We start from the raw sequence: 20,449 nt of genomic DNA, 5'->3' as shown, positions 1-20,449 counted from the left end.
TGAAATGAGACACAGCTTGTATTTAATCCGTAGGCGAAAAATAACCCGCAAATAACGTGTCAATATTTTTTTCAGTCTAAAATTAAAATTCATGAGAGGTTATAGGATTACTTAAATAACAAAATAAAAATCTATAAACAACTTTTTGTCCAAGAATAACACAAATGTACAAATACTAAGCAGCTATTCGTAGCCTATGCTAGTAATTACAACACATTGGCTAATAACTGTTCATCAATTACAATGTCCCGAAGAGAAAAAAACCCCTGACCATCACAATCTAGCTCTAATTGTAAACATCTAATCTAAATGTTTGTTAACCACAGAAATAATGGTACACAGGAAGTTCATTACAACATATACAGTAAGCAAGATAATGCATTATTAAGACTGGATACATTTTTAATTATTATTATTATTCAAACTGACTCAAATAGTTAATTATATTAAAGAGGTATTAATACATGTGGGGAAACAATTATAAAATGTGCTACAAATCAAGTGCATAGACAGGACAAGTCACAAATCAATCAATTGTGCACATTACAAACCTGCCAAAATACTTATTCAAAATCTTTTTTTACTATAAAAAAATATTCACATTTTGCATTAGCCAAACTACTGTTGTGCACATTCGTTTGCCATGGTTTTTTCTGAGTTAACATGAGTGGGTTGTTGGTACTTTTTCTTCTTCCTTTCAGTTCTCCAGTTCTCCTCCTCTTCACTGCAATGATGGGTTTGATCCTCTTTCTTGCTATCGGAGTCACTTACAGGAGACATACAGGCAAATTATTCAGTTTGTGGTCGTTCATAACAAAGCTTAAGTGCTAAAATTCAATGTCATAAAAGACCATTTTAAAGTTAACATTTTTACTATTACTGCCATAGGAGTAATTCATTAAAAGAAATTTAAATAACACTGTTAAAAAGGTCTGACAGCAAAAAGGGTTAATCCTTATATTACTCAAATATCAGACTATATTTCACAATGATTTAACAGTCCTTAAATGTTCATATTCTTAAATTCTAGTCATTAAACCAAGATCTCATGGGATTAAATGTTAAAATAAGTTCCGTCGAGCAACAGGATTCCTGAGAGGCAGCGGTAGAGCAGGAAGTGATGGTCGAGGAGTTAATGCTCTCATAAAACCCAGGAAGACGAAGATGACAAACACTGCAAAGTTGACACAGCGCAGCAGAAAGGAGACGGGTTGGCATGCAGAGGTTGGCACTGACCTGGGCGCATCAGGAATGCAGAGTGGGGGATCCTCACAGATTCGAACAGACTTGCTCTCACGGGGCATGACAGGGTTGGGTTCTGTGGGTTGTGCAGACTGCAACGGGATCACAACTGGTTTCTCAACGGGATGACTCAGGGTTTTTTCCTCTGTATTTTCACTCAAGCCCTTACTCGGCTCAGTATCCATGGTTGCAGTATCCTCATTGCTAGGTACTGACATTTCCTCTGGAACTGCTACAGGAAACTTCTCTCGGCGGCGTTTCTGTACTTGGGCTTTGTTCACCTCTGAATATATAACAGTGCCACATTTATGACCAGTATATATAAGCATCACACAGATTAAAAATTATTAAAGCAGTTAATTAAATAAAACCTAACCATTTTTTTCAGGGAATGTATTTTTTCAGATGGTTTTTTTTACAAACCAGCTTTGAACCACAGCAATACAAACTTTGATTTGAAAATAGAAAGACAAAATTACAAAACTGTGTACTTAAAGGGATGGTTCAAACAAAAATGAAAATTACTCACTCATGTCATTACAAACCCACAAGATTTTTGTTCATCGTCAGAACACAAATTAAGACTTTTTTTTATTACATCTGAGAGATTTATGTTTCAAAATTCAAAGTCTATTCACCTAAAACTCTTGCCGATTTAAAGCATCCATAAAGAGATCGTAAAATTAAATCCATATGAACGGAATGGTTTTGTCCAAGTCTTCTAAAGAGACAATATTAATTTATATAATGGATAGAATTAATATATATATATATATATATATATATATATATATATATATATATATATATATATATATATATATATATATGGGGGGGAGCATGTTTTTGTGAAATATGCAGACACAAATATGTATAATGACATGGGTATGTCTTTATGTCTTTATACACTTTTCAAAATGTTTATAAATCATACAGAATACGTTTTTTTTAGAAAGTAAAAACGCAGAATGTTTCCTGTGATGTGTAGGTTTAGGGGCAGTGTAAGGGGATAGAAAATACGGTTTGTACAGTATAAAAACTATTACGCTGTGGAAATGTGAATGTACACAGGGCAGCCTAAGAGCTATTCTTCACTGACATATTCACACAAAAAAACTCACACAAAAAATGTAAAAAGTCAATTGAATGTCATACACATAGGATAGCTTGAGGGTGAGTAAATCATGGGGTAATTTTCATTAATTTTCAACTATCCAACCATCATTTTATATATATATATATATATATACATACATACACGCATACATACACACACACACACACACACACACACACACGCACACACATGGATTATTAGAAACACTGGTTCTATTTCTCATTAATGCAATTATCTGATCAATCAATCACATGGCAGTTGCTTCAATGCATTTAGGGGTGTGATCCTGGTCAAGACAATTTCCTGAACTCAAAACTGAATGTTAGAAAGAAAGGTGAATGTCAGAAAGAAAGGGAAAGAAAGGTGATTTAAGCAATTTTGATTGTGGCATGGTTGTTTGTGCCAGATGGGCCAGTCTTTCACAATCTGCTCAGTTACTGGGATTTTCACACACAACCATTTCTAGGGTTTACAAAGAATGGTGTGAAAATGGAAAAAACATCCAGTATGCGGCAGTCGTGTGGGTGAAAATGCCTTGTGGATGCTAGAGGTCAGAGGAGAATGGGTCGACTGATTCAAGTTGATAGAAGAGCAACTTTGACTGAAATAACCACTCATTACAACCGAGGTATGAGGTATGCTCTTCTATCAACTGATTCAAGTTGATAGAAGAGCAACTTTGACTGAAATAACCCCTCGTTACAACCGAGGTACGCAGCAAAGCATTTGTGAAGCCACAACACGCACAACCTTAAGGCCATCCGCAGAAGACAGCAACAGCAGAAGACCCCAACGGGTACCACTCATCTCCATTACAAATAGGAAAAAGAGGCTACAATTTGCACAAGCTCACCAAAATTGTACAGCTGAAGACTTGAAAAATGTTGCCTGGTCTGATGAGTCTCGATTTTGGTGGATACATTCAGATGGTAGAATCAGAATTAGCCGTAAACAGAATGAGAACATGGATCCATCATGCCTTGTTACAACTGTGCAGGCTTCTGGTGGTGGTGTAATGGTGTGGGGGATGTTTTCTTGGTAAAATGTAGGCCCTTTAGTGTCAATTGGGCATCATTTAAATGCCACGGCCTACCTGAGCATTGTTTCTGACCATGTCCATCCCTTTATGACCACCATGTAACCATCCTCTAAAGGCTACTTCCAGCAGGATAATGCACCATGTCACAAAGCTCAAATCATTTCAAATTGATTTTTTAAACATGACAATGAGTTCACTTTACTAAAATGGCCCCCAAAGTCACCAGATCTCAACCCAATAGAGCATCTTTGTGGTGTGGTGGAACGGGAGCTTCGTGACCTGGATGTGCATCCCACAAATCTCCATCAACTGCAACATGCTATCCTATCAATATGGGCCAACATTTCTAAAGAATGATTTCAGCACCTTGTTGAGTCAATGCTACATAGAATTAAGGCAGTTCTGAAGGCAAAAGGGGGTCAAACACAGTATTAGTATGGTGTTCCTAATAATCCTTCAGGTGAGTGTATGTATGTGTGTGTGTATTATATATATATATATATATATATATATATATATATATATATATATATATATATATATATATATATATATATATACAGTGAGGAAAATAAGTATTTGAACACCCTGCTATTTTGCAAGTTCTCCCACTTAAAAATCATGGAGGGGTCTGAAATTGTCATCGTAGGTGCATGCCAACTGAGAGACAATCTAAAAAAAAAATCCTGAAATTACAATGTATGATTTTTTTAAAAGTATTTATTTGTATGATACAGCTGCAAATAAGTATTTGAACACCTGTCTATCAGCTAGAATTCTTGAGGTCATTAGCTGCATAAAGACAAATGTCCACCCCATACAATCAGTAAGAATCCAACTACTAACATGGCCAAGACCAAAGAGCTGTCCAAAGACACTAGAGACAAAATTGTATGCCTGCACAAGGCTGGAAAGTGCTACGGGGAAATTGCCAAGCAGCTTGGTTAAAAAAGGTCTACTTTTGGAACAATCATTAGAAAATGGAAGAAGCTAAACATGACTGTCAATCTCACTCGTACTGGGGCTCCATGCAAGATCTCACCTTGTGTGGTCTCAATGATCCTAAGAAAGGTGAGAAATCAGCCCAGAACTGGTTAATGACCTGAAAAGAGCTGGGACCACCGTTTCCAAGGTTACTGTTGGTAATACACTAAGACGTCATGGTTTGAAATCATGCATGGCACGGAAGGTTCCCCTGCTTAAACCAGCACATCTCCAGGCCAGTCTTAAGTTTGCCAATGACCATTTGGATGATCCAGAGGAGTCATGGGAGAAAGTCCTTTGGTCAGATGAGACCAAAATAGAACTTTTCGGTCATAATTCCACTAAACGTGTTTGAAGGAAGAAGAATGATGAGTACCATCCCAAGAACACCACCCCTATTGTGCATGGGGGTGGTAGCATCATGCTTTGGGGGTATTTTTCTGCACATGGGTGCATGACTGCACTGTATTAAGGAGAAGATTACCGGGGCCATGTATTGCGAAATTTTGGGGAACAATCTCCTTCCCTCAGTTAGAGCATTGAAAATGGGTCGGGGCTGGGTCTTCCAACATGACAAAGACCCGAAATACACAGCCAGGATAACCAAGGAGTGGCTCAAGGTTCTGGCATGACCTAGACAGTCTCCAGACCTATACGCAATAGAAAATCTTTGGAGGGAACTCAAACTCTGTGTTTCTCAGCGACAGGCCAGAAACCTGACTGATCTAGAGAAGATCTGTGTGGAGAAGTGGGCCAAAACCCCTCCTGCAGTGTGTGCAAACCCGGTGAAAAACTACAGGAAACGTTTGACCTCTGTAATTGCAAACAAAGGCTACTGTACCAGATATTAACATTAATTTTCTCAGGTGTTCAAATACTTATTTGCAGCGGTATCATACATATAAATAGTTTTTAAAAAAAAATCATACATTGTGATTTCTGGAATTTTTTTCCCGATTATGTCTCTCACAGTGGACATGCACCTACGATGACAATTTCAGACCACTCCATGATTTCTAAGTGGGAGAACTTGCAAAATAGCACGGTGTGCAAATACTTATTTTCCTCACTGTATGCACGTTAACTTGCATTTATTGCAACATATGCATGTATACACACATAAAAAATAATATTAGTTTTTGTAAATGCAGGGAGACTGTCTCTATCATGAAATTTGTAGTGCTTCATGGGAGTGTGCGCAAGAGTTAATTCGCTTGTTTTCTGTTTGGTTGAGATTTCTTTAGAGTCATCATGGGTAATGTAGTCTATTACAATGTCAATAACAAGTAGAAAAAGGCAGTCTGATGACATATGCCATTGATTAACAGCCTTGTAGCTCACAGTAGTTCTGTCTTTAAAGCTTTATATGTTATTATTAAAAATCAATTCCCTTATGAGAAAAAAATTAATGGGATTTTTTACTTTCAGAACATGACTGTTGCACTAAACTGGTTCATGTAGAAAACTAGGGCTCAGAGATTAAACAATTTACCATTAGGTGTGTATTTCATCTTTAGTTCTTCAAGCTTGACTTGGAGCCTCATATTGTCACTGTGTCTTTGTTTCAGCGCTTGCTCTGTGCCATAGAGTTTCCTCTCCAACTCCAACACTCTCTGACTTTCAGAGAGGGACTTCATTCTTGCCATGGATAACTCGTCTTTTAGTTTCTCTGCATCTTTCCTGCATGCATGTCATAATTGCATTAAAAGTACTAAAGTACCACCACCAGTACAAATAATTAATGAGAGAAAACTTACTTTAAATTTGAAAGTTGCATTTTTAATAGGTCCGTGTAGTAAGTTTCATCCATAAGCTCGCCTTCTTTAGATGGGGGTGGTGGATGTTGGCCTGTTACAGTCGTCTGTTGGTGACAGAGTCGTTAGAGACATTTCTGTATTGTTTAATTTCAATGCTGGATGTAATATGCTAATCTTACCTTCTCTTTTTCCAGTTCTCTTACTTTCATCATCAGGCTTTCTATCTCATTGTTCTTGTCAGATAACATAAATTGCAATCGTTCAAGCTGGGCTGGATCTGCCCTGTTCCCCTGAAGTTGCATAAGGGTAGCTATCTGCATCTAAAACAGCAGACACAAGTAAAACAACAATGAGGAAAATTATAAATAAAACGTAAAGCATTTGTCAAAAAAACCCTGTTTACTTTCATGCGGTGCATATGTTGTTTGGTGAGTGTATGCTGCTTTTGCAGATACTCATGCTGTCTTTTCATGCTGTTCAGCTGCCGCTCCATCTCTGCTCTCTTATCCTCTACCTGTCCAAATCAAAATATTTTGCAGTACAAAAAAAGAAAGTGAAACATCACAAAACTATTTTATTATTATGAAGCAATACAAATCACCATATTAACTTTATACTTAATGTATTAGGTTTACTAACTTGTTGGTTTTTTAAATGGTATTGCATTCATATAAAATGTTATTCAATATATAAATAGGCCATAGTTATAAATAAAGTAATTCTCAATACTGTACCTCAGAAAACAAAGAATTGCCCTTGCTGTTTGGATCTTGTGCCTGCTGCAACACCAGTTCCAGCTGGATCTGAAGGTCTTGGTTGGCTTCCCGAGCTTTCTACAGCAGGTAGAACAAAACTGTTTAATATTTTTAAGTTTTTTCCTCCTCAAGCAGTGCAAAAAATGTGGATCAGAATTCCATGTGGATATACTTATCACTTACCAGCAGTACTGTAACTTTATCAATATATAGTACAGTTCAAAAGTTTGGGTAAATTCATACTTTTATTTAGCAATGACACATTAAATTAATAAAAAGTGACAGTAAAGACTTAATAAATAAATGATGTTCTTTTGAATGTTCAATTCATCAAAGAATCCTGAATTTTTTTTAATCAAAAATTTCAAGCAGCACAGCTGCTTTCACCTATGCAACTTTTATAAAACATTTAATTAAATCAGCATATTCTAATTATTACTGAAGGATCATTTTACACTTAAGACGAGTTAATGTCTGCTGAAAATTAAGCTTTGGCATCACATGAATAAATTACATTTTAAAATATATACAAATTTGGATCAAATAAATGCTGCTTTGGCAAGCCATAATAGACTTCTTTCAAAAATCTTTAAGACACCAAATGTTTGTAAGGTAGTGTAAATACATGTTTTATAAACATGTTTACTTGAGAATATCAATAGACATGCCTCCAAAGCATTATAGCAGGACACCGCCTCTTTCTCTCTCTCTTCCTTCTCTTCTGTGAGTCTCTCCAGTTGCCTCTGGAGGGTAGTGTTGGCCAAATGTAGCTGCTCGTCTTTGTATCGTGCCTCCTGAAGCTCCTGCTCCAAAGACGCCTACAACACAAGATCACACTTCAACACCAAGGGAACACTTGAAATTGCTTATTTCTACAAAACATTCTACAAATTTCCTTCCATTAAAAATAAAGATTGGAAAGTACTCCACCATTGCAGATTCCATATCCATCTTCTGCACTTGCAGCTCAAGTATCTCTGAGGACATTGTTTCATGTGCACGTTCTGTGAGGACACGCAGTTCTTCGGTTTTGCTGTTTAGTGCTTCAGACTGCTGGTCCAGCTTGTGTCTCATCTGCTTCTCAGCAAGTTGAGCCTCCTCTAAATCGGTCTTCATTTTCTCCACCTACAAAGGCATTTCATCAGCACCAAAGATGAGATAACGTCCCTTTTCGGGACAATAAGCAACTTTAGGCATAATAACTGAAATTATGGCTAAAATTATGCCTAAACCTAGTGTGTAATTTCATTGCTACTCGATGAATCACCAAATGCAAAAATTAAAATTATTTTCAGATTGGGATCCCAAACTCTCCCCACATATCTAATGTAAATGTCTAAGCACACATTGACTTACTTTTTTTTTAAATGATTAATTATACAAAAAATAGCTTGAAGTTTGAGAAAAGAAATATTATGATTATAACAAGAACAAATATCTGCCAATTGGTTCATAAAAAAATCAACATGATTTAAATGTAAGTAATTTTCACACTCAATTACAGATTGTTCTTGTATTTAGCACTCTTTAGATCTTGCATTTAACTCACTTCAGTTCATTTTGTTCAATTTCTCACTTAATTTTTTCATTCTGAGTGTCAATAAATGCATCTTGATCTTTTTATGAATGAATTCGTCCAATTCTGTCCACATTTTCTGCATCACAGAAATCCTAGTGCCCTAATTTCAATGCCATGATACTGAATTTAAGACTTTCTGATTCAATTTAAGACATTTCTAAGGCCTTAAATTGTGGAAGGTCAAATTGATTTTTAAGACCCACAGAAACCCAGTTTAAACATAAATATGGGGAAAACCTTACCACTTCTGTACATAAAAAGCATATAAGCTAACCTTATTCTTTAAGTCACTGAGCTCAAGAGCATGGTTCCTCTCCAGCACAGTTTGTTGCTGCTCCATTTGATGTTTCTGTTGGTTTTTGACTAGATCAAATTCTGATCGCAGACTCTCCAACATGCGAGCCTTTAACTCAACTTCCCTTTGCAAAGAGTATTTCTCTTGTTCTAGGGCCTGCAATTACAGAAAACTGTGAAAATTATATTTTACCACACTTGAGAAATAATTTACTGATCAAGCAGACTGTCAGTTGTTATATTGTGACGGTCAAATGATGCAGAGACAGTACCTCAATGACACTGGACATCTCAATTTGCTGTTCCTCCAATTTGTTGTGCAGATCCATTTTGTCATCCAAAAGTTGAAGTCCATACTGTCCAGCCCTCTGAAGAGCCTCTTCTATTTCCTGTACCTTCCGCCGCAACACTTTATTCTCATCCTCTAGATCTGTCATCTGAAATGAGATGAAAGGACTGTATGTGATTAATTGTGTAGGTGTAGACTTTTGTTTTTTACACACACACACACACACACACACACACACACACACACACACACACACACATGTATGATTGGTTTCCATGTTTTCAGTGGGTCTTTCCATAGACATGATTTTTATATTACCTACTGCCTACCCCTAAACCTACCCATCACAGAAAACTAAAAACAGCATTTTTAGATTTCCAAATGTTCTGTTCCACAGGTGAAGCTGTTTTCCAAATCCTCACGTGAACCAAAAGTAACTCAAGTAAGTTAACGTTAATAAGTATCAAGGATTTCAGATGTTGCCATCAGATATTAAAATACCCATAACAAAGAGTAACGTTATACCTGAATAGTCATATATATATATATATATATATATATATATATATATATATATATATATATATATATATATATATATATATATATATGTGTGTGTGTGTGTGTGTGTCATTGTTGGCTAAGGCTGTCATTCTCTATTTTCCAAGTGATACATTTCTGGGGGAAAACACGAGGGAGAGTAACGTTAATGTTAAATGACAGATACAGAATTGTATGTTTTTGTCAACTAAGATATTAACGTTAGCTGTATTAGCTGCAAACTTCGATCAAAAACATCGCGTTGGAATTCATAAGAAATCAGTTTTCTTTGTCCCACAAATAATTGATAGCTACAGAACAGAGTATATATCTAAATGTGTTTACCTTTAGATTTAAAGGGCAGTTGGTGATAACAATTTTATATCTGCAGAACGAACTAGCCCAACCGACCGCTTTCCTGCTTTCAGTACTTTCAAACGGCAAGTTGGTTTGAATTCTGCAGCAGTCGTCAATCACATATCGCGAGAAAACGCGAGGTTTCCAATCCTGAACAAACCATCGTCGTCATGATCGTCGTCCTCTATCCGGAATAATAGCCCCTCCTCCGTAACTGTTGAACATGCTGTGGACATACCGGTTTAGATCAGAGCCATAGAAAAAGAGAGTTGCGTTTTCAACGGCTCTGGTTTAGATCAAAGGTCCTCAAACTTTTTACTACAAAAATCAAACTTATTATTTTTAATGTAATATAGCCTAACTTGAATGTAAATGTTACATGATATACACCTATATCAAATATAGACATTTCCTGTTTACATAAAAAGTAACACATATGCTACATTTCATTGAAAAAACAAAACCAACAACAGACAATGCTTCCCTATTGGGGGGGGGGGGGGGTTCATCTTGAGATATTTGACATAACTGAGTAAAAGTAGCCTACCATGAGTTTTGTGTCAATAGCTAAGCCTAGCTGTATTTGCTAACATTTAACTGACTGCAGCAAGCTTATGGAAATCCACAGAAAAAAAAAGTGAATGCTCTTTTTAACCAATCCTTTATAAAACACAAGACTGTTGTGTTATTTTTTAAAATAGCCTATAATGCCTGAAAAAATTTATACATCATTAAACAATTTGGCTAAGTTTTTTTCTTCTTCATAGAAATGTGAACTTTATTGTTTCAGAGAAGCCTCTTGCGCTCACCAAGTCTGCATGTATTTGATTAAAAATACAGTAAATATTGCAACTAAATATTACAACTGTAATATTGTGAAATATATTTTAAATAAATATTTTCTTTAGGCTACTATACGCCGAATTGTTAATCATTGTTAATCAAGGCAACCCTGAATTTTTTTTTTTTTTTTTTTACTGTAGTCTTCATTGTCATGATCCTAATTTAGAAGTCATTGTAATATGTTGATTTAGTGCTCAAGTAAAATGTATTATTATTATTAGCAATTTTGAAAACTGTTTTGCTGCTTAATATAGCATAAGCTAGGTATTCAAACTAGCCATGACAACAATTACATGCCATTTAAAAAGAGTAAGAAGATTGTTGCTCAACTTCGGGAAGTGTGAGGTGGAGGGAGTTACACATCAATCAGCATGTATGCGGTTCCTGGGGAGCTTGTTAACAGTTCCCTGGCTTTTAGTTACTGAGATGGCAGACAACATTTACACCCTGAAATACATCTTGGGTGACCCAAGCACACGTACTAAGCCGATTACCAATGACATGGTGAAATTATACCAATTTGTGTATTAATCTGTGTTTTCATTTGTGTAAATGGGACTCATGAGTCACATCTTTGTGTTTTTGATAGGTGTAAAAAATGAAAAACATTTATTAATTTCTACCTATGCAACTGTCATACAGACAATATCACTTTTAACAATAAACAAAATGGTCTATATTTATTTATTATATTTATTTTTACAGATTTTACCTGTTTGAATTTTGAACATCATTGCAAAATGTCTATACAATTACTGAATAATATAATAAGCTGTCAGTACTTTTTCTGTTATTTTACCGATTTATTTGCAGAGATAGGGACAATATCAATTGAATCAAGTGAAACTCTAAAACCCAATTATATCACAAAAGGTATTTAGGTCAATTCAAAATATGCAGCCACAACTGTTTTAAACTTTAACTCACACTTAGACAATGGATGCGTTTTGTATATGAAAAGGTGAGAAGAACACTCTCATACATAGACATTACCTCCGCCCATCACCAAATATCTAAAGTGCTGGCTCCAGACACTTCATCTGTTATGCAGATCACGACCATCAGTTTCTATTGCTCATGCTGCCCATGAGTGATAGGTCACACATCTCTCCCTATGTGGTGGAAATTCAACAATAAAATTAAAGTCAGGCCATTCAATGGTAAAAATTAAAGAAAAATGATTTGTCTAAAATCACTATCCAGGGTAGTCTCTGAGCTCTTACAACCAACATATATTTCAAAGAGCTACAAAATGAGCTCTAAGTAAAAAAAAAGAAAGAAAAAAGTATGTATGAATGTATGTATGTATGTATTTAGTAAACTCGTATTTATTTATCATCGAGCAAAGACTTTCAAAGTTGATTGGATGAGCAAATGAACCGATTATCATAAGGCCTCCTATTTCCTTTTATACCAGGTTTTTCCAGTTCATCTTCATCCACATTAGTCTTCCTCAACATCCCATAATAAGCCCAACTGTTACAGTTACATTCATATTTTTGATTTAGAAACATTTTATCTGACTCCTCTCCCCAGACCTTGGCTGCGGAAAGAGGCATATTCACAAGTTGCTTCTCACAGCATAACTTGAAACAGTTAGAAACAGATAGAAAATAAAAAAAGGCTTCTAAGTCTGTGACAGAAAGAGGGGGCAAGTGCTCAGTAGTTTTCTGAGGCCTTGCATTTGAGTGCCCTTTAGATAAATTCTAACATCTCCATATACTTAAAAAATACAGTTAAAATCGAACCCTTATATATTAACTGTATAACTTCTGTTGAGCAACACTGTGATAACAAAACTGTGATAACATCCTTTAGAAACAATTACTTTTGTCCTCATTTCCCAATCTCTCTGTCAGAAACAACACTTAATATGAATGTCAAAAAACAAAATGTTTCGGTCATGATTAAACGTAACACGTTTTGATTGATTCGAGTGAAATTTCTCTTACACACTTTAATAACACTTTTAAAAGAATAAAATTTGATTTTGCAAGCATGTTTTCCAGTTATGTCACAACATATGCACCAGCCTCATTGCCCTGAAATTAAAATACCTTTTTGTTTGTGAGTGTGTAAATACATACATTTAGGCTAGTTTAGACCTACAAATGAGAATATAAATAAAATTAAGAAACACAATAAAATTGGAGTGTTTAACTGTTTAATGTATTATATTCAATAAAACAATTCATAAATAATTTACTAATAAAACTGCATTCACTGACTAATTATATTATATAGTAATTATATCACTACCCTGAGGGTTTAAGCCATGGCTTCAGCCTCCTTTTCGGTTATTCTCCTTGTTTGTAATGAATTTGCTGTGCATATATTTCGTTTGATGTTTAGTAGTAACCGAATAACTGAATAAACTTTCATTCATATTCAGATGGTATCATACAGGTTATATTTATTGTTAGAAATTACAGTCCTTTGGGGCAAAAATGCTACCAAGAGAAATTGAGTAAATTGTCAAATGTGAATTCATAGTGAATCTCGCTTTCCTTTATCTGCTTCACAGGTTTAATCATTTGATTGCATCTTATTTGTAAGTGCCTAATTGTCAGATATTTGTATTGACCTTTTTAGAGTTAAATATTGTTGAATGTGGTGCTAACCGAGGTTTGTAGTTCTATATATTCCCTCAACATTTTTAAAATGTCAATTTTGGACTTGAGTAAACAAGAAGTTAGCATTATTAAAATAGACTTTAGTAGACCAATAGACCATTGTTCCATAAACTATACAGGGTAATAGCATACATAATTTACTACATGATGCATTTTACATAACGTTACTTTAAATTAAGTGTGTTTGAAATCAAATTCTGAGTAAAAAATGTTTGCTTTATAATAAGCATATTAATATACTTTTATATGGTTAGAAAGGGGTTATTTAAAATTCAGTGGCTCACAATCCCGCCTTTTTAGCGAGAGAGAATGGGCGTGGAGAGAACATTGCGTCATGACGACAGTCGTTTTAAAAAAGGCCCTTTCTGAGCGGTTGAGGTTTGAGTCGTCACATCGGTCTAACGGCGAAATATGTCAGGAATGGAGCAGCTTTGCAAACTTTTCGTTGGCGGTTTGAACGTCCAAACAACAAATGATGGCCTCCGCGCTCATTTTGAACAGTACGGAACACTAACGGATTGCGTGGTGGTCCAAAACGATCAACTTCAGCGATCCCGTTGTTTCGGCTTCGTAACTTACTCCACCGCAGAGGAGGCCGATGCAGCAATGGCCGCTAGGCCACATGTGGTAGACGGAAAAAACGTGGAGCTGAAGAGAGCCGTGGCACGGGAAGACGCAGGGAAGCCCGAAGCTCTCGCTAAAGTCAAGAAAATATTCGTCGGGGGCCTAAAGGAGAACATCGAAGAAAACGATCTCACCGAGTATTTCTCGCAGTTCGGCATGATCGAGAAATCCGAAGTCATCACTGACAAAGACACCGGCAAGAAGCGCGGGTTCGGCTTTGTTCACTTCGAAGATAACGACTCGGCCGACAAAGCCGTCGTGCTCAAGTTCCACATGATCAACGGAAACAAAGTGGAGGTTAAGAAAGCGCTCTCGAAACAAGAGATCCAGGCCGCCGGTGGAGCCCGGGGCGGCAGGGGGAGAGGAGGAGGAAGAGGTATGGGGCGGAATCAAAATGGCTTCGGCGGCGGGAGAGGAGGCTACGGCAGCTACGGTGGTGGCGGCTATGGCGGAGGCTACGGCGGCAGTGATGGTGGCTACGGCGGTGGCTATGGAAGCGGAGGCTACGGAGGAGGTTACGGGGGCGGATACGGAGGAGGCTACAGCGATCAGATGGGGGGCTATGGCGGTGGTAACGGTTACAGTGACTTTGGCAGTGGATACGGCCAACAGTCCTCCGGCTACGGGCCCATGAAGGGTGGAAGCAGCACGTACGCCGGAAGGAGCGGAGCCCCATACCCCCGTGGTGGCGGCGGCGGTGGTGGTCCTGGTTACGGCAGAGGTGGTTATGGTGGCTACTAAAGCAGGTTGGGAAAAGACTCGGAAAGCTGCCCCCCCCTAGGTTCTCTCGGTTTCCACATTGGGCTCATTCACCCTGCCATGCAAGAGATGGCGGACACTGTGAAAGCATACCTTAAAGACCTCAGTTCTTAACAGGTAGGAAGAAGATCTCTTCCCAGAAACCTGACTTGCTCGACCAGCTTTAGTAGTAGGACATGTTCTATCATATATCTATATATCATTTATTTTCAACGTTTTAGAACATGCAGCAAGTTTACCCTGGTTTTCTTCCTTTATATCCCCCGCTCCCAATTTTTTCCTTACTTTTTTTTTTTTTTAATAAATGCGACTTGTTCGTAACCCATTCGTTTTTAAATTCAGTTTTGTTCAACACTGGCGATATGTTGTCAATGCATTCACAGTAGACCTGTTTTCTCTATAAATTGTTGCTTAGCAGTGTCATGGGGGGATTTAACGCATGCAGTTGAGTTTGTGTTCGTCTTTGTAAACCCACCGAGTTTTTCCAATCTAGTTTATCATGATGGGATAGAGTAGACTACGTTATTTCTTTTATTTTGTAAACTAGAGCTGAAACGCACTCATGAAGTTTAGTTCATCGCTGTATATGAGCATAATTACTTCCAACATTCTCTTGTGTATTGTATATTATGTCTTCAGATCAATCCAGTATTGTTAAACATTGATATGCAAATGTATGTTACTTTTTAAATAAAAGTTTCACAACTTAATTATACTTTTCAGACGGCGTTTTGGCTGATAGACTTTAATGGGTTTCCACCACACCTGAAATAGTCATTAAAGCATATGCATTACTACTACCATTTTATAAAAAATAAATAAAAACTTAACTGCCCCGCATTCAGTGATTTTTATACAAGTATATAGTGTTTATGGTTCATATTTACTCTTGATTCCCACATATAGGTGTTCTTTCAGTTATTCCAGTACTTCAAAATAGCTGTAGCAGTTTGTTTGTACAGGGAACCTGTTCAGTACCTGGCTTCAATTGTGATAGGACTGAAATATCTCATTAGGATATCATCCTGCGATCTAGGTATGTAATCAACCTGTCTTCACTACGTGTTGGTCAAGTATTGCAATTTTTCATAAATGGATCATATTTATTCCATAAGTTGTTTTTAATTGGTCTTCATCCATAAATCAAGTGGACTTTACATGAACTGGTGCGATGGAATTTAGGTCTGTAACACCGCGGCTTATTAGGGCCTTGACGTTTTTTTGTTTTCTTCTCAACTTTCAACTGTTTTGTTACATTACTAATGTGTTCTCTTTTCTTCCTGTCTTCCTCCCAAGGTGACCTTAGATGCTGGACTCTTCCTGCATCAACTGTGGCCATGGAGTTTGGTTATCTGCATGATCCACATAGTTTTATTTTAATAATGAAGGACTGGCTGGGCTGAACACACACAATATATATATTTTTATATCATTTATACATTTGTATACATTTTTAATAAAAAAAACTTTAAGTCATTGCATTTTTTGTTGTTGTTTGTCTTGTTTTGGAATGCATTTATTCCTACACTAATTATAATTTTTGTTTTTGTGGTTGGTTCAAATTGAAGTAACCTGGTTGAGTTTTTTTAAAAATAAAATTTAGTTGATACAATGAAATAAATTTGTTTAATAAATATAAACTCAAAATATTATTGTATCTGAACCACATAAGTGATAAATCATGAATATGGCACCATTTGGGATATTTCACTGTTGTCACAAATAAAAACACAATTACCCAATATACTTAAATCTTGTAATATTTGAATAAAGGTGGACTCAAATGTTTATTGGATTAACTCCTTTTTAATTTAACTTTATTTTAAAATATTTTTACAGTGTATGGATGACTAGGGGGGAGGAAATAACTTTTTTTTTTTTTTTTTTTTAAAGAAACAGGTGGTCCAATTGAGTAGTCAGGCGAAATTGTGGATTCTTTTTACAACAGAAATGCAAATAGTGTTGAGTACTTGTGCATTTGATGATTGATATCTGATAGAGGAGGCTTTCTGATGATTGATTCGACTGATAGAGTACATTTTACAGCAGAGTACTATGTCATTATGAAAAGAAAGAAATGAAATCAGAACCAATTTTCTTTCATTTCCTATTAACCCAAAAATGTAAAGAAGTGCACTTCAAAATCATGAATCATATATACCCTGCAAAATAATTTTTAAGATTAAGATTTAATGTAGGAGACTCAAACGTATGCCAAATATGCAAGGTAGAGATAGAAACGGTTGAACACTTTTTTCTGTGTAGTTTGGTAAATACATTCTGGAAAGAAGCATTCAAATGGATGCAACAAGGAATACCTATAAAATTGACAATGTCATGGGAAACTATTAAATGTGGTTTGTTAATTGAGGATAAAAAGGTATCTTATGTAATAAATAATTATTGCTCTTGTTGAAATTTTACATACACAAATGTAAATTTTTCAAAACTCCTCAACGATTATTGGTTTTTAAAGAGGAATTGAAAAGTTTATCTAGAAACATTGAGAGAAATGAAAATTCCCAAAGCATTGTATCTGTACTCCTTAATGTAAAATTTTGGTTTTATAACTTAGGAAAAAAACTCTTCCTACACCCCTACTCTTTTTTTTTTTTTTTTTTTTTTGTCTTTATTCTACTAATTGTAATCTCAGTCCTTGTGTATACTGTCTTTCATTTGTGATTGCCTTTTTGTTGATGTTCAATATATGCATAATAAAAATAAAAATTACAGCAGAGTACACATGCTGGGGAAAAAAAGGTAGAAGTACAGACTTTTGGCACAGAGTAAAAACAAGTGCATTCTGTCACTTGCAAAATACATGGTAATGCAAAAAAATTCCAAAATTGAAATTAATTAAATTAATAATTTGATAGGTAATCAGTAAATATCAGTAAAATCATGTCTGATCTTCCTAATTTGTATATGGTATGTTGTGTTTAAAAACAGACTGAACTAAGACAGGATTTAACTTTTAAAAGTAAAAAATTAAAAGGTTATAGTTTATATAAACTTTATTGGCAAACCGGTATACAATGTAACAACTTTAAATCCTCTTTTGTAAGTATATATATATATATATAGAGAGAGAGAGAGAGAGAGAGAGAGAGAGAGAGAGAGAGAGAGAGAGAGAGAGAGAGAGAGAGAGAGTTGAAAGGGGGATTTAAAGTAATTGCGTTGTATACTTTGTTTTGCCTGGTTTCTTAGTGTATGGAAATTTACAATGGGACAGTCCATGCCATTTCTACTAATTTTTGATGACTGTATATAGATTTTAAAACAAATGTTAAATTATTTTAATTAATTAAAACAAATGTTACGTGTATATATATATATATATAGGATTATACGTATATATATATATATATATATATATATATATATATAGGATTTGATCATTTTAATTCCAGCCCATAATGCAACATGTTAATTGATAGGAAAGGATTGGTTTAAGTGATTTACTTTACAGCCTATCAGAGTCAACTGCGTGTATGTTGACGCGCACAAAAGGAAACGCCTCCACGACGCATTTCAAAAGCATTGCCTTCTTTCTTCCGTTGCATGTGATCTTCGTCAGTACGTCCATTGTAAGAAAATGACTAACCAGCTTTGTAAACTATTTGTTGGTGGCTTAAACGTCCAAACAACCGACGAAGGCTTGCGGGCACATTTTGAACAGTATGGACAGCTGACCGACTGCGTGGTGGTGATGAACCAGCCACTGCAGCGCTCCCGGTGCTTCGGCTTTGTAACGTACTCGAGCGTTGAGGAAGCAGACGCCGCCATGGCTGCTAGGCCTCATGTCGTGGACGGCAACAACGTGGATCTGAAGCGAGCGGTGGCCCGGGAAGACGCTGGTAGACCAGAGGCGCTAGCGAAGGTCAAGAAAATATTCGTCGGGGGATTGAAAGACGACATCGAAGATGATCACCTCCACGAGTATTTCTCCCAGTTTGGTGCCATCGAGAAAGCTCAGGTCATCACCGACAAAGACACCGGGAAAAAGCGAGGCTTCGGCTTTGTTTACTTTGAAGACAACGATTCTGCCGATAAAGCCGTCGTGATGAAGTTCCACAGCATCAGCGGACACAAGGTGGAGGTGAAAAAGGCGCTTACCAAGCAGGAGATGCAAGCTACCGGCGGTCGCGGCGGAAGGGGAGGCCGAGGAATGGGCCGGGGAAGCAGCTATGGCGGCGGAAGAGGTGGTTACTATGGCGACTACGGCTATCAGAATGGCGGCTACGGTACCGATAGCAGCTACGAAACCCAAACTGGTTACGGAGGAGGCTATAGTGACCAGATGAGCGGTGGCTACGGCAACGGGAATGGCTACAGTGATTTCGGCGAGGGCTATGGACAGCAGGCTTCTGGTTACGGTGCCATGAAAGCGGGCTACTTTTCCGGCAGGAGCAGTGGGCCATACCCACGCGGCGGAGGAGGAGGTGGCGGTGGTGGTGGTGGATATGGAAGAGGTGGATATGGTGGATATTAGAAGCACTAATGTGACTCTAAGCTGTACGTCTTTTTCTTTTTCCTTTTTTTACGCAAACTGTGTGGACACTGGACTTTCAAAACCATTTTGTTTGGTATTGGGTGTAAATTCGATAATTGCTCTGTGCCATTACCAGTACCAGCAGACGCGTTGTTTTCCTTTGTTTAGATTTAAGTGGTCATGTTTACCCAAGTCATGCCTGTAAAACACCACGTGGGCTTCTGGATGATCTGTTCTATCTAGGTTTATTGCCTGTCCATCGTTAGAGATGAATCTCAGGGGTAATGAAATTTAAGCAGCTGTTTCATTTTCATGACCTCTTTTCTTTCTTTTTTTTAAAGTGTAATTTAATTTGTTTTAATGCCATTATACCGTTCCTCTTGTACAACTTTTAGGTATATTTAATTTGATCCAACGATGGCCAATAAGCCTTTTAACCATTAATAAAATCTTTTTCATAAACTTCCTGTTTGGTCCTTTTTGTCTCCTATTTTTGATGCAAACCACTTTCAGATGTGACCTTTTAAACAATACTTTTAGTTTCAGTTCAAAAGTTATGGGTCTGCAAGATTTGCTGTATTCACTGATTAAATGGAAAGTAACAACTAGTTACAAATGATTTCAAATGCTCAAATTTGACTATTACAGTTTGCACACTTATGCAACTCAACATCAGCACATGAGTGACCCTGAAGTAATGGATGTTGAAAATTCAAGGTTTCAACCAAGTGTTTTTCACAGACTGACACATTTTTACGGTCATCAGTATCATAAATCCTGCAAAATTTTATTTTTGTGTATTTATAAAACGTATACTTTGTATTAAATTACTTTTGCATCAAAATAGAAGTTACCACTGCTGTGATGTTTATAATACAGCCTCTATGAGAGCGATGGTAAAAAAAAAACATCTTTCTCTTTTCACTGCTGTTATAAGTATCCGTCTATTTTACCCTTTTTGAAAGTGGTGAAATCACTATGGTGTTGTTCTTTTGTTATTTGAGCAAATGGGGACACATGTATACTCATTCACTGTTAGCCCATTTATGATGACAGACAAACCTAGATATGCGAAAAGGGTCTATTACTGAAATATCTGATTAAAACATTTTAATTACCATCTCATTAAAAGCTGGTATTTAAAG

The 20,449-nt window shown here is 36.5% G+C and overlaps 3 protein-coding genes across 3 annotated transcripts; 2 read left to right on the top strand and 1 right to left on the bottom strand.

The window, feature by feature from the left end:
• Positions 1–262: 262 nt before the first annotated feature.
• On the bottom strand, positions 263–10,156 carry spdl1 (spindle apparatus coiled-coil protein 1). The gene is made up of 12 exons (XM_067457406.1): positions 9,942–10,156; positions 9,040–9,204; positions 8,748–8,924; positions 7,825–8,019; positions 7,563–7,712; positions 6,874–6,972; positions 6,543–6,653; positions 6,319–6,459; positions 6,140–6,243; positions 5,875–6,062; positions 1,237–1,525; positions 263–766 (listed from the first exon to the last, which is right to left on the bottom strand). The coding sequence occupies exons 2-12, from the start codon at positions 9,202–9,204 to the stop codon at positions 619–621; spliced, it is 1,767 nt and encodes a 588-aa protein (XP_067313507.1). The 5' UTR covers positions 9,942–10,156; the 3' UTR covers positions 263–618.
• Positions 10,157–13,761: 3,605 nt separating this feature from the next.
• hnrnpa0b (heterogeneous nuclear ribonucleoprotein A0b) lies at positions 13,762–16,293 on the top strand. The gene is made up of 2 exons (XM_067457405.1): positions 13,762–14,929; positions 16,109–16,293. Exon 1 carries the CDS (start codon positions 13,841–13,843, stop codon positions 14,792–14,794), a length of 954 nt encoding a protein of 317 aa, XP_067313506.1. The 5' UTR covers positions 13,762–13,840; the 3' UTR covers positions 14,795–14,929; positions 16,109–16,293.
• A 2,037-nt stretch (positions 16,294–18,330) lies between these two features.
• hnrnpa0l (heterogeneous nuclear ribonucleoprotein A0, like) lies at positions 18,331–19,769 on the top strand. Its single transcript, XM_067457403.1, has one exon. The coding sequence runs from the start codon at positions 18,408–18,410 to the stop codon at positions 19,302–19,304; it is 897 nt and encodes a 298-aa protein (XP_067313504.1). The 5' UTR covers positions 18,331–18,407; the 3' UTR covers positions 19,305–19,769.
• Positions 19,770–20,449: the final 680 nt, after the last annotated feature.

The sequence above is a fragment of the Pseudorasbora parva genome, chromosome 11, assembly GCF_024679245.1.
Source record: "Pseudorasbora parva isolate DD20220531a chromosome 11, ASM2467924v1, whole genome shotgun sequence".
NCBI classification, from domain to species: Eukaryota; Metazoa; Chordata; class Actinopteri; order Cypriniformes; family Gobionidae; genus Pseudorasbora; species Pseudorasbora parva.
The sequence above is the reverse complement of the archived record's forward strand: the minus strand, read 5'-3'. Positions and strand labels throughout refer to the sequence as shown.